The 26,956-nt window shown below is 43.0% G+C and overlaps 1 protein-coding gene across 1 annotated transcript in view; it reads left to right on the top strand.

The window, feature by feature from the left end:
* LOC126260341 (nephrin-like) overlaps positions 1-26,956 on the top strand; it is a 551,200-nt gene that overhangs the window by 231,435 nt on the left and 292,809 nt on the right. Inside the window, exon 5 of the mRNA XM_049957665.1 lies at positions 14,172-14,323. Within this exon, the coding sequence (XP_049813622.1) occupies positions 14,172-14,323 (152 nt within the window). The remainder of the gene's footprint in view (positions 1-14,171; positions 14,324-26,956) is intronic.

Genomic DNA, 26,956 nt, shown 5'->3' with positions numbered 1-26,956 from the left:
GTACTGTTCGACACGCTCTGGGATCGCACCTCCGACGCGGAGCTCGACTCGTATTAGTGGCTACACGTAGTTGCATCTCAGTCCAGCACGATTACTGGCTCATCATAGATGTTATGCCGTTTCTCAGTATTGCAAGCAGATATGTAATAAGAAGAAAATCACTGATTGTCCCTAGTTGTATAACATTCCATATAAATGTATTCATAGATATATTCTTGTCCATTTTATTGACAATAGAACATAAACTTTCATGTGTAGCCACGCAACTGTGTATTTGTGCTATACGAGAGGGGTCGGGGGGGGGGGGGGTAGCTAAAGCATGACTGCATCAAGTGTACCATGATTCGGTGAAAATATGACCCACAATGTGGTGTGTGGTGTGTGTGTTTGTGTGTGTGTGTGTGTGTGTGTGTGTGTGTCTGTGTGTGTGTGTGTTTATGTGTGTGTGAGAAAGAGGGAGAGAAGGGAGGGGGAGGGGGGGGGGGAGGGTTGGAAGACACTTACACATTGAATACATTCTATATACTGCACGAGATAACTAAAGAATGAACTTTAAAAAAAAAGATACTTCTTTCCCCGTTGCGACTCAGAAGTGTGAAATGTGTCTCTCAGCAAGGTGTCCGCTCATGCGGAAAAATGGCCACTGCTCAGAAGATGATGCGCGGTGTAAGGTTGGTTAACGATGTCGCAATGACACCAAGCTTCCCCACAACTGAGGCCATCGCCACCCTGGATATGTCACACAATGGCAGTTTGAAGATTATCCAAAGCTGCAAAGGCTGTTTATGCTTTTTGAGCCCTCCTAGTGTGATACCTCCATGGTAGCGTTGGGCAGAGTTATGTAGCAACGTGACATCAGTAACCCACTTTGTACCCCACATTAGCTACTGAGCTTTGGCCTTTTTCTCCGAGAGTGGCGACTCCTTGCTGTTTTGAAGTGTCTCCGAGCGCGAGCTGACGTTTCAGAACGCCACGCCTTTGACCCTTGCAAGGGAACGTTTTAGTCACATTGACACCTTCGAGTCAAATTTCAAACTGCTGCCCCTCAAAAAGGGAAAATTATGGGGTTTCAAAGAAGTGATCTGTTAATTCTTTTACACAGTGTATTCATGTTCTCTGACGCTCTTAGTTATTTGTTTCTCAGTTTTAAGTATTTTCTTAAAGTAATTCCCATGTTGCGAGCAGCATATTTCCACTGTCACTACTGTTAGCGCAAAATTCTCCTTAGTTTATGATAACCAGTTAACTGCAATTTAGTGGCTATATTATCGCGGAAGAGTGTGGAAATCGTGACACATGGGCTACATGTGAAAACTACGGCTCGGAAGTGGCGCACTCTTCATTAGAATCATGAAGATTCATGGATCTGTGGCATTAATCGATGAACCCATGAGTGAATGTAAAGTTGGACTTTCGTGACGATCTATGACTGGACCATTTCCGTTCATTATATACTGACATAAGTTACCTACAAGGTTTAGATACTGTGCCGAGGTAATCGTCGAATAACTTTCGATATTATCTTGGACATCATTACGTGGGACTGTGTCATTAACCCCAAACAGTTAATTCTCAGAAGGTCTATATTCAAGGATAGAGGAAGCATACTGTTAGGACTATATCGCGTAGTCCTTATCCCAGGCGTGTTTTGTGGGGGTCTTGCCAAAGATAATACGGGCATAGGTCGAGAGTCCACCACAAATAAGTCATTTTCACTGTCTCAGACGTCGAAAGACAGGTCAGAACTTAGATATACATTTTGTTCATGAAGGGGCCACGGAGTGGCAATTGATATTAATAGTGGATTGCCAATAACCCAACATCGATGCTTAAGAAATATCTTACAAAATGTGTGGAGGACAGCACAGTACTGAACAACATTTTGAGCTATGTTTGGATGCTCAGTAGGGGAAAACAACATTTCGGTTTCAAGTGCAGTCACGTGACGCGAATTTAATACTGCTCAAGTAACAATTCGGTCATTTCTGTAGTAATATTCTGTTTTCTAACATTGTTTGTATTTAAATATGTTGTCTCTATTGCTTTATCAGTGCAGAAAACTATATGAAGACCGCCTTTACAGGATTTAAATTTAGAAACGACAAAGAAAACATTTCGCGGAAAGATGATTCTGCATTGGATGAAATAATGCGGATACTTTTCATGAAAATTAGACAGCACATTGTCCAACCCCTGCTAGACTAACAATTACGTGCATCGTTTTCTACAATGTTTTTTGAGCTTTCCGCCTTTCCGCTTTCACAAAGGTGTCCGAAATTCAGGCAACCTTTCTGCATGTTTAACTCTTCCATTAAACGAAGCAAGCATAACCAAAACTATTTTGGGTACTGCTGTATATCATATTGCTCCTCTACTATAGCCACCAGTTTCGATTGTCACATATCATCAACATAGACAGGAAGTTTTTCAGTCACAATATCAGTATTAATGAAAAATTTTTGTTCCATGATGAATGAGACTGTTAACACCAGTAGCAATGATGGTTTCCATAGCAGATGTTTGAAATAGAATATCATTGTAGATAAGTACTACAAGCTTTGCGACACCACCTACTCAAAATATTATAGTATAGAGTCACGTGACTGAGGTGTCGTGTTTTAATTAGGAACTGAACTTCCTGCTTCTCGTGGATTTGTAAATAAGACATAGTGAATGAAAACTCTACCCATGATCAAGTGAAATATATGCCACTGCCTAGGTGTATGTGGCTCTCCTTTTCTTCTTGATGACACACGAGACGTATCATGGTACGGGCGCCATGGAATGTCATAAACATTGGGATCCTTCCTGTTCCCAGAGCCCTCAACCGCCACCCACAATTCAATGAGAATTGGCGTAGGTGAGTCCAAGGCGCGTACATCTCTCTTAATGGCATCTCAGAAGTACTCATAGTGTTTGAACCTAGGTGACCTGTGGGACCAGGAGATCACCCTAACCTTCGTACAGTGGTACTTAAACTGTACTTTTTGTGTAAAATTTGAGGCGGAAAGTAATCTTCGCACGTTTATTAACCAGCAACTAACATAGATCGATGATACTTGAATGATACGTAGAAAGAACTGCTATAAAGCTCCACAAAAGGTAAATAAAAGATATACGCAATGACACAGACAGAAGTGACCCTATCATGCCAAGACAGTAGTTACATTGAAGTCACTGCGATTTATGATGGTCCCCCGGACATTGCAAAAGGCGGGACTTCTTACTTAATAGGGCGCGTAATCACCACAGACAGTACTGAATGCCACGCAACGTGCTCCAATGCTGCCAGCGAGATTAGTAAGGAGGGCAGACGGTTCCATTCACTCACCAGTGCGGCTGACAGCTGATGGGCGGTCTTTGGTGTATGTGGACGTGCTGCAGTCCGTCTTCCCAACGCATCCCAAAAGTGTTAGATGCTATGCGAGTCCGATGAAGAGACAGGCCACTCCAGTCACCAAACATCCTCTCGTTCCAACAGCTCCTCCACCAGTGCTGTTCGATGTGGTCGAGCATTGTCATAAAAATGAAGTCAGGGCCGAATGCAACCGTGAAAATCCGCACATAGGCAAGGAGAACAGTCTCACCATGTGTGTGTATATAGTTCAAGAATTTGGAGGTAAGTACGACCATGCAGAATCAAGCTTCCATACACAGTAATACCAGGACCACCAAAACGATCATGCTAGACTAACTCCCTGGATGCATTACGTGTTCTCACGTCTCGCCATACGAGGGCTAAGTGCAGGATCACTACTCAGACTGAAATTGCTCTCATCCGAGAAGAGAGCGAGACACCACCCCTAGCTGGTGCCGCCGACGTCCAGGTGCCAACAGAACACAACATACCGGTGACATGCAGTGCTGTTAAATGTGTAGTAACTGCACCCAGTGCCTGAAGTGGTTCTTGCCTATTGCACACTGCAGCAGTTATCCGCTTCTGTACCTGCTTCGGGTAGCAGCGTCTGTGTTTCTGAACGCTTCTGTACAAGTGTAACAATGCTGTGAGCAATACCAAACGCCTGGGTTACACCTGTCACACTTCACCCTTATGAAGTTTCCAGATGATTCTTCCTCGTGTGATGTCATCTAGATGTTGTCACCAAGCAGTGGTGTGATGAAGAACACTCCCACAGTGAACCATGACTACCGGTTTCCTCAGCCGCCTCTTGTTGCAATGACATCCCCATTTGGCGCTATAGTCACGCTGACCTCACGCCATGTGACTGCCAGCTTTCTGTGAACAAGTAGGAAACTTCTGTAACCATGTTCACGCACTTTCATTCATTTTGACAGAGTGATTAATATGCAATCTTACTTTGTCTATCAAGTCCTTAGTCTTGCAGTGGAGGGATATTCACTAGAAAGTGATACATCGGTTGGGCACCTGACAATTAGACGGTGGAAAACGGTACTAGAACAAAGTGATGTGCATGTTTGGACAAAACGTTCCTATGTGGTTTAGTAGATGGCTGACGTGGGAGACGATCATGGACGTCCTATGCATTCGAACCACACACTATTACAAGTCTACCTTGCCGAAACATTTTCCTGTTGGTTGGTGACATGTGTTGCCTCATTTTGTTATCAACTTATTTGACCATTCCAGCTAATTCATCCACCACAGTCACTACTGAGTACTTCACGGCCACTTTTCAAATACTTACAGCGTACAATGACGATTTGCCTCTCCCCGTGCTATTCTGCATCCACATTCATGCACTTTTGTGCTATTTCAAGAGCATAACTGTTGGTAACTCCCACTGTACCATGTTTTAGAGTTTCTTCCCGTTTTATTCTCGTATGAAGTGCGGGCATAATAACTTTACAATGCCTCTTTGTGCGCACTAATCAATTTAATCTAGCCATTGTGGTCTCACAAGAGCGACACTTAGCAGCAGCCAGTAGAATATTCCTATACTCCTCAATACCGGTTCTTGAGATTTGACACGTGAGTTTTCGCGGGATGGAAATCTGTCTTCAAACCATTGAAATTCTATTTATACATCCAGCACTCCTGGGTAATATTCAAGGATGAGTCGTACCGTTGTTATGCAAGCGGTTGCCTTCGACGTGCAAGTCGCCGAAGTGGCATCACATCAAAAGACTTGCAGCAGGTGATGAAATCTACCCGCCGGCAGGCCCTCGCCACACGACATCACATTTCAGTAGTTGCCATAGTAGCCTGACTGCACACTCCCAGTACACTAATAATTAATCTAACTCTACCATCTGCTTTGCTTAACCGAGGTGTTCATTCCATTTAACATCCCAACAATTTGATTCACTTGAGTATTCTTGGGAGTTGACTGATTCCAGCTGTAATTCGTTGACATTTCAGTCGTAGGATACTAGTATTTACAAGTTGAGAAATCCTCAAACTTTCATTTATGAAATGGCAAGTAACTTTTATCTGAGGGTAGTAAGGTTCTAGGAATTAGATAGATATTCCTTTTCAACATAATGTTTTATCCTCCGAGGCCAAGTTTATCATAAACTGTCGGACGATAAAGTTCCAGGAACCGCCACAAATAGTTCTCCACGTTACTACCAGACAGGGACCCGCCGAGAATCATTATCCAAACCAAATCGTGACTCATCTGTGAAAAGAACAATAGCCCACTGTTCGACCATCTAGGTGGCATGTGGATGTCTTCACGGTATACGTTTTCTCCTGAGAAGAAGCGTCAGAGGTACATATACAGCAGTTTTACGACAGTAAATGCCACTTCGTTGAAGCCTTCTGTACACCGTCCACATCGATAAAACACGTCCAGTGGATGCTGCGAGGTTCAAAAAGATTGCTCTTTGCACTATGGGGCTCAACATCTGAGGTCATCAGTCCCCTATAACTTAGAACTACTTGAACCTAACTAACCTAAGAACATCACATACATCCATGCCCGAACAGGATTCTAATCTGCGACCGAAGCAGCAGCGCGGTTCCCGACTGAAGCGCCTAGAACCGCTGCGAGGTCAGATGCCAGTTGCCGTGCAGTACTAAGGTGGTACCACCGTGCCCTTACAGCCAGATAAGGTCCTCTCTTTCTGGTGCCACACGTGGCCCTGGCCCGGTCTTTGAGCTACAGTTACGGTCTCTATAACATCAGTTTGCGACTCTCCTGCTTCCATTCTTCGTACGACCCTCTGCCGGAGGAGTCTGGTATGTGTCTTCTCTGTGCCATACTGCACCGTCAGTGTCTATGCACACAGCGGCTGTGGATGTGGGACTACCTGTCATACACTACAGCTTCTCACAGGTGCCATGACTTCATTGTTGGTGTGGTTGTCCGTTGACAAGAGTGCCATCTTCCGTGTAGAGCACGAGCGTACGGACGTCTGGTGACAGTATGTATGATTATATCTTGAATTAGACACAGAAATTAGAACATACCAGTAATGCTAGCAAAGGATAATCATTCTAGATCAGGTACTCACAAAACAGGACTACGTAAAATGCAAACCATCTTACAGAATCAGGCATACTGGAAGGACACCCAACGAACTCTCCAGCAATGCACAGTGGTTTTTACTACCCGTGGCAAGATAATGTAGTCACCTTTATTCCTGGGTTGGGCCTTTGAGAATTATGGACGATGTATTCAGGTTCGCCCACAAACCAAGGCGAAAGGAAATAGGCGTAGTCGAACTTTTGCGTACTGCTCATTACCGCCAAGACAGAGGGAAGCGTCGACTCCACTGTATTTGAAGGCTCTCTCCTCAAAGTAGACATCCGCCATCCACACGTAGCGTGCAGAGCTGCACGCCTAACCATTTGAGTTTACGATCCAAATAGATTCTTTCTCTGACAGAGAACCCATTAAAGACCGGAGTGTGAACTACGCATAATCTTAAATCGCCGTAAGGCACTAAAACGGCCACCTATCGAGACTGGAGGAAAGCCATAGCTTGGTAACGGGACTCAAAGAAATTACACAAGCAAATGAACCGAATTCAGCATGTGCTCACAGCTCAATCTTTTGCAATACTCTTGAGTGTGTCCAGAGTCCTGGCTAACAGTCAGTGCTCTCATTTGTCCCTTCTACTAACTAAAAGCAGCTGACCTTAGTGAGGAACACCTTCTGTGATTCCTCAGTGTTCATACCAGTATTTCCATGATCCCCTAAACTTCATGGATGCAAAGTGTTTTGTAAATACCTTTCAAAAAGTCCATGTAGAGCTTCAAAGCGTTGCATTAATGAAGGCGTTTACAAGATATAAACAGAGACTTTTTCCACAACGTAGGAATGCACAAATTTTTGGGTCACCTTGCAATCGGCCAAATACTGCACTAGTCGGGACAGTAATTGGAGGTGTTATCAAGGAGAGATAAAACTACACCGATAATCCAAGACATTATGTACACTGCTCACCGCGACGTTGGATGCCGCGTGGTGGCTTTGCAGTCATCTGACGCGGTAACGAAAGAATGTAAGCGGAGCAGACACGGAAAAGGGATCGCCCTAGCGAAGCTTGTGATGAAAATGGGGAAATCCATTTACATGAACGACTTTGATAAAGGACAGATTATTATTACGCAGGGCCTGTGAACGAGTATCTCGAAGATGGCGAAACTGGTCGAATGTTCACGTGCTATTATCATGAACATCTACGGAAAGAGATAGGACTGTGAAACTACAACGAGGCGCTAATCGGTTGGGCGTCCACGACTCTTCACAGACCGTGGGATTCGGAGGCTTATCTGCTCTGTAAAATAGTAGTACAGATGGTGATCTGCGGCATCTCTACTGAAAGAGCAGAATGCTGGTGCACGCCCAAGTCTATCGGAGCACATCGCTCATCGTACATTGTTGAACATGGAGGTCCGCAGCAGACCACCCCGACGTGTTCGAAAATTGACCAAACGACATCCTTAATTACGATTGCAATGGGCAGGGGACCATCGGGATTTGACCGTCGATCGATGGGCACCTGTCGCCTCTTCAGATGAATCACATTTTTGCTACACTAGGTCGATGGTCGTCGCCATAAACGCCGTCATCGCGATGAACGGCGGCTACAAACGTGAAGCGTGCCACGGACGCTGGCTGGTGGGAGCAGTTATCTGCATTTGTATATCTCGACGACCAAAGTCGCCTGATGTAAGTCCTATGGATTCCTTCTGGGTCGCTATCGGGCGCCATCAACACAGATCAGCGACCCTTTATTTACATGACCTGCGCGTAAACATCTAAGGCCATAAAGCTCCACAAACCTACCAACAAACTGTCGATCCCTGATAAGCAGAATCAGTAATTTATTTCGTTCTATTGACGGACAAACATGCTATTAAGAATGTGGTCGTAATGTTTTGGCGTTATTATTTTTCATCACTATGCTGGCCACAGGTTTACTTTGTACAAAGATATTGTTGTTAACAGAAACCCATACACAGAGACAAAGAGTTTCTGCTGAGGAATTGTTATAATCAAAGCCAAATGCGGCACGAAAGTACGATAATAACGCTGCTAACTGCACAATTGCAGTAGCAGCTTACTGTACTAATACGTAAATACTTAATGAACAAGACAGTTGTAGCAAGACACTAAATTAATTATATAATCAATGATAATGTTATCCAGTTTAGCTTTGTGTTTGTGAACTGTTGTGATTTATAATGATACTTTGAGTTTACAGTGACTAGCGCCTTTACACTCATGTGAACTAGTTACATTTATGTAATGATACATGCTCATTAGTTCTGCTTAAAAAGTAGTTAATGTTACGACAGCTAGACATTTAAATAGGTGATTTATAATAAACATTTAGTGGTTTAGGTTATGTATTCTCAAACTGTGAATACAACTGTTTGGATTACTGTTAAAGCAATCGTATTACCCTAAAGGTTCAGTGGGTGCTAAATTGGGCCTTTCCACAATCATTTGTCTCTACACTTCTCACCACACTCATTAATTTAATGGCTGACAGACACCCATTACACTAAAGTGCTTGTATTCAACAATGGGATGAGTAAGAGTGCAAACATACTTCCTGATTTTTACTCCTGGAAAAATACTAATCGCTAAAGAAGATGGTTAGCAGTCCTGAAGATTAGTGAATTATTCAAAATAGAATGAAAAGATTCGTTAATTTTGTTGTTTTTCGTAATTATGTGACATCCTACAAGGAAAATTAATCATGAGCTATGACGAAGCTACCATTTCAATAAATGAGCAAAACTTTCGTTTAATATTCAAGTGTAACTCTTTTAGTTATTTTTCGAAGCGAAATACCGAATTAACAATAAGAAATTAAACGTTCATTTTTTTTTTATTGCTGAAAGTGTTTCACGTATAGTGCTGTTAGATCATATTATCATTACAGTGACTATAGAACACAGCATGGGATGTATAAATAATGAACTTTCGAAGAACACATGTTATTACAACTCTTGTCGATGAATTGTCCAGAAGTAATGAATATTAACATTTCCAAAGACAATACATCCTCACTCCACGGCTGTAAGACGAAAACGAAGACCTCCTGTGTATTAAACACAAGAAAAGACGTGTAAGCGGTGACCAGCCTACAAGCTATGATATCTTCACGTCTCCTATTAAACAGGTAGCTGCTGTTGGCCATATAGCATTCCTTGTCCACAGCACTTGCTGGAATCGTCGTGTGAGCTATTACGACATACATCTAGTCTAGAAAAACACTTGCATCCGTAGCAGTTACTCAGCTGAGACGACTTTCTACTGTAAATGCACCAAACCGACACGTTCCATATCCATTCATCATTGTACAATATTTAACTGCACAAAGTTAATTGCTTGTGATATACACTAGCGCCGGCCGCGGTGGCCGTGCGGTTCTGGCGCTGCAGTCCGGAACCGAGGGGCTGCTACGGTCGCAGGTTCGAATCCTGCCTCGGGCATGGGTGTGTGTGATGTCCTTAGGTTAGTTAGGTTTAAGTAGTTCTAAGTTCTAGGGGACTTATGACCTAAGATGTTGAGTCCCATAGTGCTCAGAGCCATTTGAACCATTTTTGATATACACTAGCCGTCATCTGCACTGCATCACCCTCTAACTACGTCTGACTTTTATTGTCTGCAAGCCTCATTAATCTGTGTGTTCCAAGGGAAGAACAAAGGGGTCAAACTGACATCCCCTGCTTGTGTGGTTGAAGGTCGTATGCATAAAGTTGTTAGATAAACCATTCCCTCAGGAGGAATTCGGTCATTTACGAACATTTATGATGACACTAATGTGATCATCTCATCATCTTTGTTTCCCCTCTATCCAACATCTGGATGGGTTGGGGTATGAATGGTACTTCCTCACGTTACTCTGTCTTTCCACCGTTCTTCTCCGAAAATTTGGTTCCATAGCAGGTTTCCCCTCCTTAAACTCTTCTTTATGGTATCAACCCATCTTGTTCTCCGTCTTCGTCTCGGCCTCTTGCCCTTAATCCTGCACTCCATCATTCTTTTGGTATTATTCCCTCTCCCATTCTCTTCATATGCCCAAACCATTTTAATCTATTCTTTTTAATTTTCTCAGTCAACTTCTCCACTCCAATTTCCTTCCTAACACCTTCATTTTTCACTCTCTCTGTCCTCGTGCTCTCTAGCATACTTCTCAGAAACTTCGTTTCACTGGATTGTATCCTACTCTCTCCTTTTATAGTCCTAGTCTCTTCGCCGTAAATTAGTAGGGGTGTGAAGTAGGTCTTGTATAGCATCAGCCTGAACCTCATTGGCACTTCCCTTCCCCCAAACAAAGCCCCTCAGACACTGGTAAAATGTGCTACTCTGTAGGATTCGTTTGCTGATTTCTGTCTGCAGACAAGCATTCCTCATTAATACACTTCCCAAATATTTAAAGTTGTCCACTATTTCAATATCCCGTCCCTTAATATGAATTTGTCCCTTGCCCTCTCTATCCCCTCCGGCTACCACCATGGTCTTGCTTTTCTCCACCCTAAGTTTCATTCCATATTCTTCGATCTTATCATTTCTTATGTGTATTTGTTTTTGTACCTCCTTAATGCTTCCCCACACCACAATATCATCAGTAAATAGTAACAGCTTCATCCCTCTTCCTGTATGGGCTTCTTTCGTCTCTTTGACCATTTCATCCATCAAATGGTTCAAATGGCTCTGAGCGCTATGGGACTCAACTGCTGAGGTCATTAGTCCCCTAAAACTTAGAACTAGTTAAACCTAACTAACCTAAGGACATCACAAACATCCATGCCCGAGGCAGGATTCGAACCTGCGACCGTAGCGATCTTGCGGTTCCAGACTGCAGCGCCTTTAACCGCACGGCCACTTCGGCCGGCTTTTCATCCATCACCATTATAAATAGTAGTGGTGATATCACACTTCCTTGTCTTTGCCCCGTAACATTCTTAAACCATTCAGTTCTTCCAAAAACTGCTGGTTGCACACAACTAGAGCTTTTTTGATACTTTGCCTGGATGACTTCAAGTGTTTGCTTTCTGATTCCCTTTCTCTTCATGGTAGCCCATACCTTTTCCCTGGCTATACTGTCATATGCTTTCACTACGTCGAGAAATGTCATCACCAGATCTTTCCCACACTCCCAATGGCTTTCCATCAACTGTCACATACTAAAGATTTAATTTAACTGTAGCTCGATTCACTCGTAGCCATTTATAGGCAAATATTTGTGACAACTAATGTTCTTAATTTTTCTAAGTTAAACCAGCAACATTTTAAGTTCTGCCATTTGGTCCCAACCTAACAACAACCTCAGTCATGTCTGCTGTGTTGTAGTTGGCTGATGAGGTAACATGTCTGGTGCTCTGAATGGCTAACAGGAGCAAACCGAGCAGTCGCCTGGATGATTTCAGTGGTTGTGTAGCTTACAAGCCTTGTTCAGTGTATTTCGTGTTAATACACTCTTAAATAAAAGAACGACGCACCATTAAGGACCTATGGAAACCGATCACGATTTTGATACAGATATCGACGGATGGATGAATGAGTGACGCTGCATCGCAGTTTGATCGTGCAGCTGCAAAGATAGTGAACAGGGGACATATCCATACCAGGGCATAAGGACATCGCGATTTTCATTACATTTTGTCAGTTGGACAGTAGCTATGCCGTAGTAGTTCTGCTCAAAAAAGCCGGTAGGAGATATCGGGTGAATCGATGTTATAGGAGCGATGTCAGTACTCAGCGATGTTGGCAGGAACTGGTGGACTATGGTCGAGCTTAGCGTCAAGAAAGGAGCGATCGACCTAGAGAGACGAGCGAACGTGAAGACTGAGCAGCCGTCAAATAGGCGCTCAGAGCACCGGATTCATCATTATCAGCAATCCGACGTGCAACTTGCGTGTCAGTGACCACAACAATGTCAATAGTTGACTCACAGAAAGTGGGTTGAGCTCACGGTGCCCCTTACGCCGACTACTGTCAACACCTCTACAGTGGCTTCGGGTACATTCAGCTTGTAATCTCATGAACTGAAATACAATTCCCTTCAGTGATGAGTCCTGCTTCGAAATGAGACCTGATGACCACCGAAGACATGTCTAGAGACACCCCAGACCGCAGTGGGACACCAAACTGACTTCACCCACCACGCAGCACACCTGGGAGTGATGGTCTAGGTGGTATTTCATCAGACGGTAAGATACCCTTTGACTGTCATCCGCAGCAGCCTTGCAGCAGAGCGGTACGTCAGCGATATTCTAGACCCCGGTTTGTTGCCCTTCATGGCAAGCAATCCTGGGCTTACATTTCAGCAAGATAAAGGCGAGCGTTTCTACTGCTTGTCTTCGTGCTCGCCAAACAGCAAGGTCAGCAAGGTCAGCGGATCTCAAGCCAACTGTGGAAGTTCGGAGCATTACGGCCAGGGCTCTCCAATCATCGGGGAAATTTGAGAATCAAAGGTGATAACTGGACATATTTTGACAAGGTATCTATCAGGTGGACATCTAACCATTCAGTCAGTCAGTGCCAAACCGAATCAACATCTACATGTACATGGTTCCTCTGCAATTCACACTTAAGTGCCTGGCAGACGGTTCATCGAACCATTTTCATACTATTTCTCTACCATTCCACTCTCGGATGGCGCGTGGGAAAAAGGAGCACCTATCTCTTTCCGTTCGTGCTCTGATATCTCTTATTTTATTATGATGATCATTTCTCCCTACGTAGGTGGGTGTCAACAAAATATTTACGCATTTGGAAGAGAAAGTTGGTGATTGAAATTTCGTATACAGATCTCGCCGCAAAGAAAACCGCCTTTGTTTCAGTGACTGCCACCCCAACTCGCGTATCAGATCAGTGAAACTTTCACCCCTATTGCGCTATAACACGAAACGAGCTGCCCTTCTTTGCACTTTTTCGATGTCCTCCGTCAATCCTACCTGGTAAGGATCCCATACCGCGCAGCAATATTCCAGCAGAGGACGGACAATTGTAATGTAAGATGTCTCTTTAGTGGGTTTATCGCATCTTCTAAGTGATCTGCCAACAAAGCGCAGTCTTAGTTTCGTCTTCCCCACAATATTATCTATGTGGTCTTTCCAATTTAAATTGCTCGTAATTGTAATTCCTAGGTATTTAGTCGAACTGACAGCCCTTACATTTGTGCGATTTATGGTATACCCAAAATTAATCTGATTTCTTTTAGTACCCATGTGGATGACCACGCACTTTTGTTTGTTTAGTGCTAATTGCCACTTTTCGCACCATAGAGAAAATCTCTCTAGATCATTTTGTAATTGGAGTAATTGCTTGCATGAGAGCCAGAGATGCACCAAGGTGTTATTGACTTTCCCACTCTATGGAGCTCTTTCTTCTGTATAATTCTTCGTATTTTTTTCTGAGATTGTAATAATTTGTTTGTCTCTGCTTGCATATGATATCTATTGATTTCCGTCACATTCGGATAACTTCTTCGTGGTGCGTGGTATTACTGTCTCTCTCCCTCTTTAATGTGTGCGTGTGTGTGTGTGTGTGTTTGTTTGTGTGAGTATGTGTTTGTTTGTTTGTTTGTATAGTGTATCGGCTTATTACGAAAATATGCAGTTTCAATGACATCCTGCATTGAAGATCTGTCCAAAAATTTTAGTATGGATTGTTGTGCTAAACCATCGGGAAATGTGACGCGGGTGTACTTTCTGCGTCGCGCACGGTGCCGGCGTAGTGTGGGTACGGTGCCTGTACGCGGCACGCGTGGTGTTGCAGTCAGGCCGCTGTCGGCGAGCATCCTGAGCAGCGAGCAGCCGCTGTCGGCCGGCCGCAGCTACGAGCTCACCTGCCGCTCCGTGGGGTCGCGGCCGCCAGCCCGCATCTCCTGGTGGCTGGACAGCACCATGCTGCAGGGCGCCGTCGAGTCGGTGAGTGCTCCTGACACAGAATAGTAGTAGCTGTAATACATTTATTCGGCGGTAGATCACTGTTACAATGTCCGCAGCTCGTGGTCGGGCGGTAGCGTTCTCGCTTCCCACGCCCGGGTTCCCGGGCTCGATTCCCGGCGGGGTCAGGGATTTTCACTGCCTCGTGATGACTGGGTGTTGTGTGCTGTCCTTAGGTTAGTTAGGTTTAAGTAGTTCTAAGTTCTAGGGGACTGATGACCATAGATGTTAGGTCCCATAGTGCTCAGAGCCATTTGAACCACTGTTATAATGATGTTCGATATATCACAGTAATACGCTTTAAGCACAGGTAACACAACACATATATACAGACGTTTACTTCACTCGTAAACAACACCACTGTCTGTGAAAATTGGAACACGCAAAATGAATGGGACAACGTTTACAATAGTGGAACTACTGGCTGGTAAAATATTCAAACTGATGGTGTTGTGAAGGATGCATTACGGGCTGTATACGCTGCAGGATGCTGAAACATCGTAGGTATCTTCATTAATTGGTCCACGTGCGTAGTATACTGAAAAGATAATTCCGCTTTGTGCCACCAACTGAAAATATGGCATTGTCAACAGTCAGTGCGTGAAATGTTCCCTGTTTTTATGTTTGTAAGCTGTTTATCACTTGGCGACAGATGTTGATTTAGTTTGTGACGTGACTGTTGACATAAGCTTTCAGAAGGTTGAAGTTTTATGTACGATATTCAATGTCTGCGCACAAGAAACTCTGTGCCCTGATGATGAAGTTGATTTACCAGCTTGGCAACAACAACAGCGCTGCCTTACGGGAGTATCAGTGAAAGAAGCCTCATCTCAATAAATGGGATGAAGAATATGACCCAGAAATTTGAAGAATCGTTTTGAGTTAGGTGGTGTTGTGGGAACTGTCTGTTTCCTGGCCAACAGTTGAAAAGGTTTTGCACTCCTTTTTACGCTGGTCACTCCACAAGATTCAAAATGTGTACCAAACGAAGGACCAAACTAACCTAAATAGCCCTTCTTTCACGGGTATGTAAATGGATGACATGTGGCTGGGGAAAATTCTGTCGATCGACGAGGCACGCCTTACTCTGCGCAGTACAGTGAATGCACAGACCTGCTTGCTATATATGGTGTTCTACTCCGCTAATCTTGTGCAGAAACATCGAACGCACTCAGCATGTGTGACTGTGTGTTTTTTCCAAAAACTCATTTTTCTTCGAGAAGATGAAACGTCATGTGCCTGTTACGTGCTCAGTAACATCTGCACGTTTGAAGGACCTCCTTGTGCAACACGTGATTCCAGCTTCGCAACAACGCAACTGTGTCCTTACCACTATTTTCATGCAACGAGGTGTGATACCACATGTCACTTTGCATCAAGAAACCTTCGGTAACGACCACACCATCTCTAGGGAGTTTCAAAATGTGTGACGTTCGAGGTGCACCGACTGAATGGTTCAAATGGTTCAAATGGCTCTGAGCACTATGGGACTCAACTGCTGAGGTCATTAGTCCCCTAGAACTTAGAACTAGTTAAACCTAACTAACCTAAGGACATCACAGCCATCCATGCCCGAGGCAGGATTCGAACCTGCGACCGGAGCGGTCTTGCGGTTCCAGACTGCAGCGCCTTTAACCGCACGGCCACTTCGGCCGGCCCGACTGAATGATTAGCTCCATGTAACTTCTGCTTGTTGGGGGGGGGGGGGGGTATCTGAAAGATCACATCTATCACGGATATGTTGGGAGTCTTCTTGACCTGAAGGATGGCATACGATGACACATCACTTTGCTTACACTGGATATGCTCTGATCGAGTGTCGACCATGCCACGTTATAGATGCAGATTGCTGCTCAGTCGGGAGACCATACTGAGCACATGTTGTAACTTGTGACCGTGTCTTAATAAACGTACCAGATCCACCGTTATCATGTGTTCGATCGTTCTTACCCTCTTACTATACCCACTTCCTGACTGCTAACAGCGCCGTATTTTCACCTGGTGGCAGACAGTGGATCTATTATTTTTTCAGCATACTTTGCAAGCACAACCAACAATGAACATTTCCGCGATGTTTCAGCGTCCTGCAATGTATACAGCCTACACTGGAACACTCAGAATATTATAGTCACCTGGTATAATAAATGTATAAGACCGCAGACAAGTAGTGTTAATGTAGACCAAACAGCACCCTCTTCTCTGTGACCAGGCAGGTAAGTGTTACGGCACACTCAGTCGCCATCGAACTGCCAGACAAAGTGCAAACGTGCAAAAATGGTTCAAATGGCTCTGAGCACTATGGGACTCAACTGCTGTGGTCATAAGTCCCCTAGAACTTAGAACTACGTAAACCTAACTAACCTAAGGACAGCACACAACACCCAGCCATCACGAGGCAGAGAAAATCCCTGACCCCGCCGGGAATCGAACCCGGGAACCCGGGCGTGGGAAGCGAGAACGCTACCGCACGACCACGAGATGCGGGCGAAACGTGCAAGCAAGTGCCAGCGTGCTCCATCTACGTCAAAGGGCGCAATATCAGCATGTTAGTGAGTTCGAACAGGCAGAATGCTTAGTATCTTCTTTCTTTCTTTCTTTCTTTCTTTGGGCCTTGTCCCACTCCAACGCGGGGTCGGCCTTGTTATGAAGGATTTGGTAGTGTTAGTGACAGAGGGTGGCCAGATGCCCTTCCTGCCGCCCCTCCCAAAACCCCGGGACGGAAGTAGTGTACCCCATCTGTCTGCATCTAGTGTAAGTCATGAAATAGTGCGAAAGTGTTATAACGTCTGTGAGTTGTGTAACAGGCGGAACGTGGAAACCAGCCCGGTATTCACCCAGCGGGATGTGGAAAACCATCTAAAAACCACACCCAGGCGGGCGGCAAACTGGACTTCGTCGTTAATCCACTGGGCGGATGCGATTCGGGGCTGATGCGTCTACCCGAGTCCAGGAAGCAGAGTATTAGCGCTCTCGGCTACCCTGGCGGGTACACACAATGATTAGTATCTGGGAATCGTATTTGTTCGACCGAGACACTGCTGTTTACACATGGCGTGGAACGACGACAGTGGTACGTTTATGTAACCGGTGGAGGGGAGACTGTCATACACTGCCATGAGCAGGTATTGGACCACACAGCTGCGTGATCGTCACTTTGTCTGAATGGACGTAAAAGGCAGGAAAACTCTGATCACAGTGTTAACTCGACATTGGAGCACTCAGTTGACTGAAGACATATCTGCATCGACGATTGAACGTCACATACTGAAGGCTGGTCTTGTGCCACGGACGCGATTGATTCGACTTCCATTCACATGAAACCGCCTACGTATCAGACTACAATGAGCGGATGAACTCAATTGCTAGGGTCCCGAGTGGCAAAATATCCTGTTTCCGGACGAGGTCTGCTTAAATTTATACTACAGCGATGGTCGCACATATGTTAGACGCTACAATGACGAATGCAGATGTGCACATTGCATCGTCGAGCGGCATAGCGAGAAAACGTCAGATTTGATGCGTGGGGGCCGTCTATAATATGCGACCTCGCCTCCTAGGTATTAAGGCCAATCTGAATAGCAGCCGCTATGTGATCGACGTTTTACAGCCCGTGACATCACTGCTCCTGCAGGCAATTCCACATGCCCGATTTCGGCTGAACAGTGGACCACATGCGACGAGAGACGTGAAAAACTTCTTCGAAGAAATTCAGGTGTCTCCACCTCCCTGGCTTGCACGTTCGCCTAACAAGCCCATGACACATATCCGGAATGTAATACGTCGGCAAGTTGTTTTGTTCCTCCTGCAACCACTGTCGACTGTTTGTGGATGTACCTGCAAATGTTCCCAGCAGCATATCCATGTCCTCTTGGTTTCCATGCCACAAAGTCTGGAGTCTCGCGGCCTGTGGTACAGTTGTGTGTACCTGAAACCTACAATGTCAGTTGCAGAAGCGGTGCTGTATTGAGATCACACTTTCTGTTTTTGAATCAACCGTCTTCTGACTGGTTTGATGCGGCCCTCCAAGAATGCCTCTCCTGTGCCAACGTTTTCGTCTCAGAGTAGCCGCTGTGACTATTTCCTCAATTATTTGACGGACGTATAAAATCTCTGTGTTTCTCTTCTAACCTTTACAGCACCGTCCAGTACCACTGAAGTTATTATCCGATGTCTTAAAAGATGTCCTATCATCCTGTCCCTTCTTCCTGTCAGCGTTTTCATTACGCTCCTTCCCTTCTCTATTCTGCAAAGAACCTCATTCATTACCTTATCAGTCCATCTAATTTCCAAAATTCTTCCTTAGTAGTACACCTAAAATTCTTCGATTCTCTCATGTTCCGGCTATCCCCACAGTCTCTGTATCACTACCGTACAGTGCTGTGCTGCAAACGTATATTATCAGAAATTCCTTCTTCAAATTAAGACCTGTGTCTGCTTTTTACGTCCCTCTTGCTCCGTCAGACTTGGGTTGTATTGTTATCTAGGTAGAAAAATTCATTAACTTCATGTAAATGAGAGATCGATAGGTCGCACCACTGTCTCTAGTAGAACATCTTTGTCTTGGGAGGGCGTGGTTCACTCGGAGATTGGAGGTTCGAGGGCAGTTACCGTGAGACAGGTAATGTGAAACAGTTGGCTCGGAGTGAGGTGGCTGAGCTGGAACCTGACGGCGGGCTGAGTCAGGTTCCGGCAGTTAGCAGTTACAAGCTCTGGGTGTAGCAGCGATACCACGAAGAGACACTCAGGCGGGTTCCTGTACTGCGAACCATTACTACCTCGGTTGCGGTTGGCTGCAGACCTTTGGACGTGTAGGGCGTGTGCTGAGGAAAGCAGAATGTTGTGTGCTTCAGCGACCGGTCGCATCTGGAGGCGGTCGGAGGACCGCCGCTGTGTTGAAGTTGTGTGTAGGCTCCACGCTGTCCTTTCTGTACCGTTGCACGGATATGTTTCGTGAGCTTCCTATTTCGTTTATGGCATGCAAGCGAGTCGGGCATCGGCAGTAGCCTCACGTGTAATTTCCATTTCTTGTACCAGTATTTTGGCGATTTAGTTCGGTAGTTTTAAGGTTGCTTATTCGAGGTTCACGTCCGGTTCCGTATCGAACTTCTGCTTAGTGATCCAGCTTCTGTCTCTTGGCGGAAAAGTTTCCCATGCACTCCTACAAAACTACTGAATTTGTTTCTTTAATTCTCCAATATGAGTGTCAATTACGAAGTTCGGTCTGAATTTCCTAGTTGGCTGCTGTAAGGCGTCGGAATTGTGGCGGAACGCATATAGTATATTAAGTAGTTTCATGTCATGTGCCACAACCTGCATGTACTATTATTGGAGAACACAGTTTAATTTATTGTCTTATTGACTGTTTGCGCTACCAAGTTTCACGGAACATTCTTTTTCCTCAGTGAGGACTCTATTTTGCTTTTGTTATTAGTATGTTATACGTGGTTGTAATGTTATTCAAAAGGATATCATCTGTTGGCTGTTAGTCAGGGGTTTAGCATTCCGCGCCGTGTGGCAGTTACTTCTTTACCCCCCGCCCACGTGGCGCGAGTGTGGTAGAATTTGTGGTTAGAAGTCGAACATCTTGTTCGGTAGCCGTACTTGGAACTGTGTTTATATCTTGTCCGCTTTACAAGTTTCACTGATTTGACTCCATTAACTTATTGAAAAATTATGTACTTACTTTTCTCGTAATTTTGACTGTCGTGCGTGGCGTTCGGTCTATATTAGACGCCCGGCAAAATTGCTGGGTTAAATTCCATACTCCTCTGTTGATTAGGCTACAATTTGTGTTTCTTTTGGTGGGACTTGGGTGAAATTTGCCTGTCTCATAGAGCAGGCGCAACGTCCAAATGCGGAGCAAAGTCCGCGCTCGAGCACACGGCCAACCGGGAGCAGATGGTTCTGCATCAGTTCATGCCTCCGGGTCCACTACACCTTGCCAAGCCAAGGTTGTGTAGCACGTTGATGTATTTATTTGTATCTTAATCAATGCGCGCCTAAGTGAACTCTCCTTGATTTTTTTAATTTCTAGCTCATATAAATTGTTGAAGTGTTAATTGACTAATTGACCGATTGAGTAATTACTAGATTTATTCACTTAAAGGTGTTTATTTAAGTGTGGCTAGGCCAAGTGAATGGTTGTTAATCTTATTGCTTGTATGTAATGTTTTTGAACTGGCCAAACATCTGTTAATGTCATGAAGGTTCTCACTGACTCTTTGTATCATTCAAGACGTAATATTTAACAACAATTTTGCCTGGATATTTTTCTTGTGTGCCTTGCGCACCTTTGCTATCCGGCGGTATAGTTATTTTCACAAATGGAGCTTATTTGTGGAGTATGCTTCTACTTTAGACTGTAAATCTAACTTTCTTTCGAGAAAGAATTTTCAGCTCTTTCACTGTATGGCTACAATTTTTGTTATTGTACTTAATCTGTTTGCTATTAGACAGTCTGGCATAGTTTTGTGATTGTAAATTATTCTGTTTCTTAGTAGTCAGCACCACAGGTGGTTTTCTTCAAAGAGCTGTTTAGTGAATATAACTTCGTGTGTTCTGCCAAAATAAAGTTCACAACACGAATGATGTTCAGTCTCTTTGGCCTCATCCTTGCTGCCACATACAGCCTGAGACAAATGTTGCGTGCCAGTGATCCCCAGTTGTGATGGTTAGCTTGTGGCTGTTGTCGTTTCTGGTACTTCTTATTGCTGTAGCCTTTCTTCGATTTATTCTCAGTTTCATAGTGTATACTCATGATTCTATGCCATAAGCAATTCTAATGGTGGGCGATCGGACTTTTCTGACTTGTTTTCTTCTATTCCGTTACTGATTAGTATTTGTATTCTGATTTTCAAACAATTCAAGAAGACAATATTTGACTTCTTGAAGTACATTTCAGTAAAATATAAAAATTTTGTCATGACTAATTAAAACAAACTCTATATAACCTGCAGTTTACGAAAGAAAACAGAATACGTGCAGAAGATATAAGATGTTAAGAAATGTTCATTTAAATTAATACCCCTTTTACTTCTTCAGTCATGTTATTTCTTAATTACCGTATATCTTTAGAAAACGTGATTGTAAACTATCAACAAAGTTTGTTTTAATCGTCTGTCTTCTTACCATCTGTAATAAAAAATTATCGTCTCATATTGTCCGTACATACGTCACACCACAAAATGTAAAATCAGAATTGCCTCTCCGGTGCCTCTGCCTTCCCTAAAGCCAAACAGATCATCTTGTAACAGAACCTCAATTTTATTTTCCATTATTCTGTATTATTCTTGTCAACAACTTGGATAAATGAGCTGTTAAGATGTTTGGGCGATTATTATCGCACTTTTCGCCTTTCGCTGTATTCGGAATTGTGTGGATGATGCTCCTCCGAATCTCTGATGGTATATGGCCAGTCTCATACATTTTACACACCAAAATGAATAGTCGTTTTGTATCCATTTCTCAATGATTTTAGAAATCTCGATGGAATATTGTCTGTGTCTTGTGACTTATTTGATATTAAGTTGTCCAAAGCTCTTTTAAATTCTGATTCTAATACTGGATGCCCTGTTTCTTCCCTGTTACCTCCTGTTTCGCACATGACGTCATTAAACAAGTCCTCTCCTTCACAGAGGCCTTCAACGTAGAATTTCCATGCATCCGCTCTCTCTCCTCTACTTTTAACACTGGCATTACCGTTGCACACTTAAAGATACCACTCTCGCTTTTAAATTCGCCAAAGGTTGTTTAGACTTTTCTGTAAACTGAGTCAGTTTTTCCCATAGTCATTTCCACCTCAAACTCCTCGCAGTACAATAAATAAATTTCCAGGCAATTTACCATCCAGATTAACAGTCATCATAATTATATACGACTGCGTTAAGGCATTAATTTTAGTCGATGTTGATGCAACTCTATTGGTATCTCTTAATTTCTAGTGTTTCCTCGTATGCATTTCCTCTTCAAATCCAAATTGGTTGGAATTGAAGACAAACTCCTTACTGAACGATAGGAAAATTCTTTATTTTATCTACAAATTTTCGGGCTGATTCCGCAGTTTGCTGTGCATGGTCGCTTTGTTTGAAATTTCGTTACCTTAGGTTTTCTAAATCTCTAGCACTGTTTGAAGTTACACAAGCTTTCGTTACTTCCTTTGAAACCACTGTAATCTATGTCGTGCTCAATCTGATTTGCATAATGTAGTAGGTCACTTTCATCCACATTTTGTACATTGTATCAAACATACCTGAAACGCTCAAACACCAGTTTTTGTAACAAGTGTGCCTTGTCCTCCCTTGAATATCTACGGTTTTTCTGCAGCTCTCCACGGTCATGTTGCTGCTGACTTATTCAAAAGCTGTTCTTTTTCTCCTTTTATTTGCTATGTACGTGATTAAGCGTATGATTAAGTGTAACACCAGCCCATTGGACAACGGCTTTCGTTTACTGTGTTTCACTGGAGAAGAGATTTATTTACCTCTGTCCGACATGGTTGATGAACAACATAACCCGACACCTGTTTTAAAATTCCTTTCACTTGTTCAACACGTATCATCATCATTGTACACTTAATGTACATTGTGCGCACAGCCGAACGTATACGACACCAGATATTTCACTGACTCGCCTTGCAGAAATGCTAATACTCCATATGCCAGTTCTTTCTCACTCTGATAAATTCCTTAGGTTCATTCCTGACGAAATGTCAACTGCTGTAGGTATAACGCTTTGTTTCCTTTGTTTATCGTCTCCATTGCTCTGCTTTGTATCAGCAACACTAGCACTTAAGCAACGTTATGAGTAACCAGTCGACTAACAGTTCAGCTATGTACTGTAGTCTTATACTGTCCTCGCCACTGGATACCACCAGTCTCGAACCCTGTTGCCACTAGTAGCCAATGTTGTGGTTGCATGATGGGCAATATGCAAGGTGTCGCATATTATACATATTATTGGTGCTTTGCAACATCGCGCTCAAGGGATATCATGTGAAGCAGTCGTTAATGGTACATTTTGTCTGTTAGTATTCTTCAGAGTTGAGCTAGCACAGAGTGCGAAACATTATTCAGACAGAATCTTGTTCTATGACCTTTCACAATCTTCATGCTGGTTGATTAGTTCTCTAATAGGGGTGGTTCACCCGAGTGATGCTATTTAAATGTTTCAATCTACAGATTTTACCTCGAGTTAGAAACCTGATTCATTTCGTTAGGGCAAGGGGCCACCACAGCAACAAAGCCAATTACTGCAGGGGTCAAGCCAGTGGCGCCGTAAATGCATTAAATAATATTCACTGGAAGTTTTTGTTCTATTATTGAATATTCTAAGCAAAAATAATGATTGCTGATAACAAATGGTTCAAATGGCTCTGAGCACTATGGGACTTAACATCTGTGGTCATTAGTCCCCTAGAACTTAGAACTACTTAAACCTAACTAACCTAAGGACATCACACACATCCATGCCCGAGGCAGGATTCGAACCTGCGACCGGAGCGGTCACGCGGTTCCAGACTGAAGCGCCTAGACCGCACGGCCACACCGGCCGGCCGATTGCTGATAACATGCTTGTCGATATCACAGAATAAAACTCTTCACAAAGATCATGAGTAATCTGTAAACCGACAGTCGCGACATTCAGAAAACAAAAAAAAAATTTCAATTAATGGAATTATCATTTAGAAAATACTTTGGTACAAACATTAATAGAACGTCTGCAGTTCCTTCTGGGATATGAAATGTTACGAGGCGTATCACTGACTGCCTGCTCGAAGTCCGTCGTGCCGAGATGGAGGAGTTCGTAAAACATCATCAAATTCCGAAAATGTTCGTGTATCATTCAGCTACTCCGTTTTTTACGATACTAGCTAAGCGCCCACTGCGTCATTCGCTTAGGAGGTATGGCCTTCACAGATTTTGTACTTCTTTTTGTTTTTCTTTAATCGAGTTGGTATATTTTCCCGCCCACTGCTAGTGTGTAAATTTACACGCCATAAGAGTTAGTGACCGTTTATATGGCTGCTGATCTTCGCGTAACTAAAATGTTCCAACGGGTTTAATTTAACTTCATGTACTGAATTAAAAAAATGAACAAGCAAATCGGTTAATTGGTTCTGTACTTATTAACATCAATATTACACGCAGCGCAGAATTCTCTCATTTCAAACGGATATTCCTGTACAGTCACCAGTAGTGACCAGTCTGCTTCGTAATTACCACAAGAATAGTTTTATAAACCTATATTATGCCTGCTGAAAAATTAAAGTAGTGAAAAATCTTTTTATAGCAATTTCTAACAAAGACTAATTCTCGTGGTAACTGTTCAGTAGCTTTCTATCATTTAGCTTACCAATTTCCACACGTTAGAAACTTTTCATACTAATGAATCATAGAAGCACGATCTTTTCCGAATGCATTTCTGACCAAGAAATGATTCTGCTTTTATAATCAAATATTTTCATAAAACGTTTCATTCCCCTTTTGACCCTCTTCAGGATTGAATACCCAGAAAGAATGAAACACGTATCTTTCATTTCCAACAGAGAACTCAAACACCAAGTTTTATTTTAAAAATGCGCTAGTAGTTCTTTAATAATTTATGATAAAAAGAACTTTCAGCCGTTGTTTTACCCCAGTAGGAGATTTATTTCCAAAAACTCTCAAACATGTAGTTTTTTATTCATGACCAAGAGAATAAATACCAGTTTTCGTAGTTTTGACTTCAAAATCGCTTTAATACCGGCACATTTTCAAAAAACTTTTCACCCTCTATTTCACTCCCTTATTGACGGAATTTCGAAAAATCGCTTGAACGACGCCTGTATTATGACCACAATACCCTCTGTGTTTCAATAGAACAAAATAATTTCATAAAAATTTTCATCCCCTGTTCCTCCCTCATTCCCCCATCCCCCCACCCCCTTAGTGGCTGTATTCCCAAAACCTATCAAAGACGTATGAAATATTTCCATGAAAACTTTCTTCCCTATTTCATTCTCTTGGTGATTGAATTTCCAAAAATGTTGGAACATCTATTTTTTTCATTTCCAATCGAGAAGCCAAATGCAAATTTTTGTGGATTCAACGTTTCGTCGCTTAGTTCACCCGCTTAGGGGGTTGACTTTTCGAAAAACAGCAGAACACGAATTTTTTATTTCTAATCCAGAAGTTAATTGCCAATTTTAATTTTAAAATGCTTTAGTAGCTCTTTAACTATGATTTATTTTCAAACATTTCACCCTCTATTTCACCTCCTTATGTCTTTCATTGCCAAAAATGTTGAACAACAATTTCTTTTGTTTCTTACAGAGAAATCATATACTAATATTCATTGTTCTAGCTTCAAAAAACTTTTCATTCCCAATTTCACCCCTTTAGGGGTGGAATTTCGAAAATACCTTCTTTAACGATACCTACAGTACAAGATAAATATCAGGTTGCTGTACTTAGCGGTTTGACGTGAGTGGTGTTGAGTCACTGAATCAGACAGGATATTCATTTTTATATAGAGAGATGAGCAAATTAAATTATACATAAATAGTATTTTATTGTCAACGTTGTCCATAAAAATTAACGTAAATTGTAACAGTTAATAAAAATATATTTCTGATTGCTTCACATAGATGCAGCTGGATTTCGTCTTTTTAACATTATGTCGTTAGTGGGTGCACTGGAATACGAGATGATCTTTCGTTTTCGCATATTGGTTTTTAGATTTAAAGTAGTAGATGGATATATTTCTATTAAAAAGAGAAGTTACAGTACAACATACAGTTTCTCCACATGCGGCAACCCACATGAAAGTCATCCTTCTTCGATTAGAGTCACTGTAATTTCCTAACGTTAACTTAATTAAACTTCTATTTATGGTGTCTAGTGGGTAATTTTTTCTGTAGGTGATTAAGTGAAGCCAACATCACCAATACAGTTTTATTACTTCTTTTCTTTTTCTCTGTATGTGCGTATATCTGCATACAGGTTAGGCGTACCGCCTTTGATCAGTAATCAGAGAGCACTCGGCTACAGTTCGAACCCCACCACTACTTAATATTTAAATAAAAACTATCAACAGTGGCGGCCGAAGACTTCTAGAATAACAAATCATTCCTCACTCAGTCAACGCCCTTGCCAAAAAGGGTGGAAGAGCGGGGCAGAGGCTCAGGGCATCCTCTTGCCCTTGAGGTGGGAAACTGCCAATAAGGCAGAAGAATCAGCAATGATCAACGGCATGAGACTGCAGATGGTAATCAAAACCACTGCATTAAAGACACATAACGTGTATGGTTCAAATGGTTCAAATGGCTCTGAGCACTATGGGACTCAACTGCTGAGGTCATTAGTCCCCTAGAACTTAGAACTAGTTAAACCTAACTAACCTAAGGACATCACACACATCCATGCCCGAGGCAGGATTCGAACCTGCGACCGTAGCGGTCTCGCGGTTCCAGACTGCAGCGCCTTTAACCGCACGGCCACTTCGGCCGGCGCATAACGTGTATCCACAGGACATGAGGCCTGTAATTGAAAAGTGTCGTGATGATCTCTCCATTGGAAAGAGATTTCGGAGTAGGAACCCATTCGGACCATGAGAAAAAGATTAATTAACCAACGAAAG

Source organism: Schistocerca nitens, chromosome 5 (genome assembly GCF_023898315.1).
Source record: "Schistocerca nitens isolate TAMUIC-IGC-003100 chromosome 5, iqSchNite1.1, whole genome shotgun sequence".
Classification (NCBI taxonomy): Eukaryota; Metazoa; Arthropoda; class Insecta; order Orthoptera; family Acrididae; genus Schistocerca; species Schistocerca nitens.
This window is presented reverse-complemented; position numbering and strand designations above follow the sequence as displayed.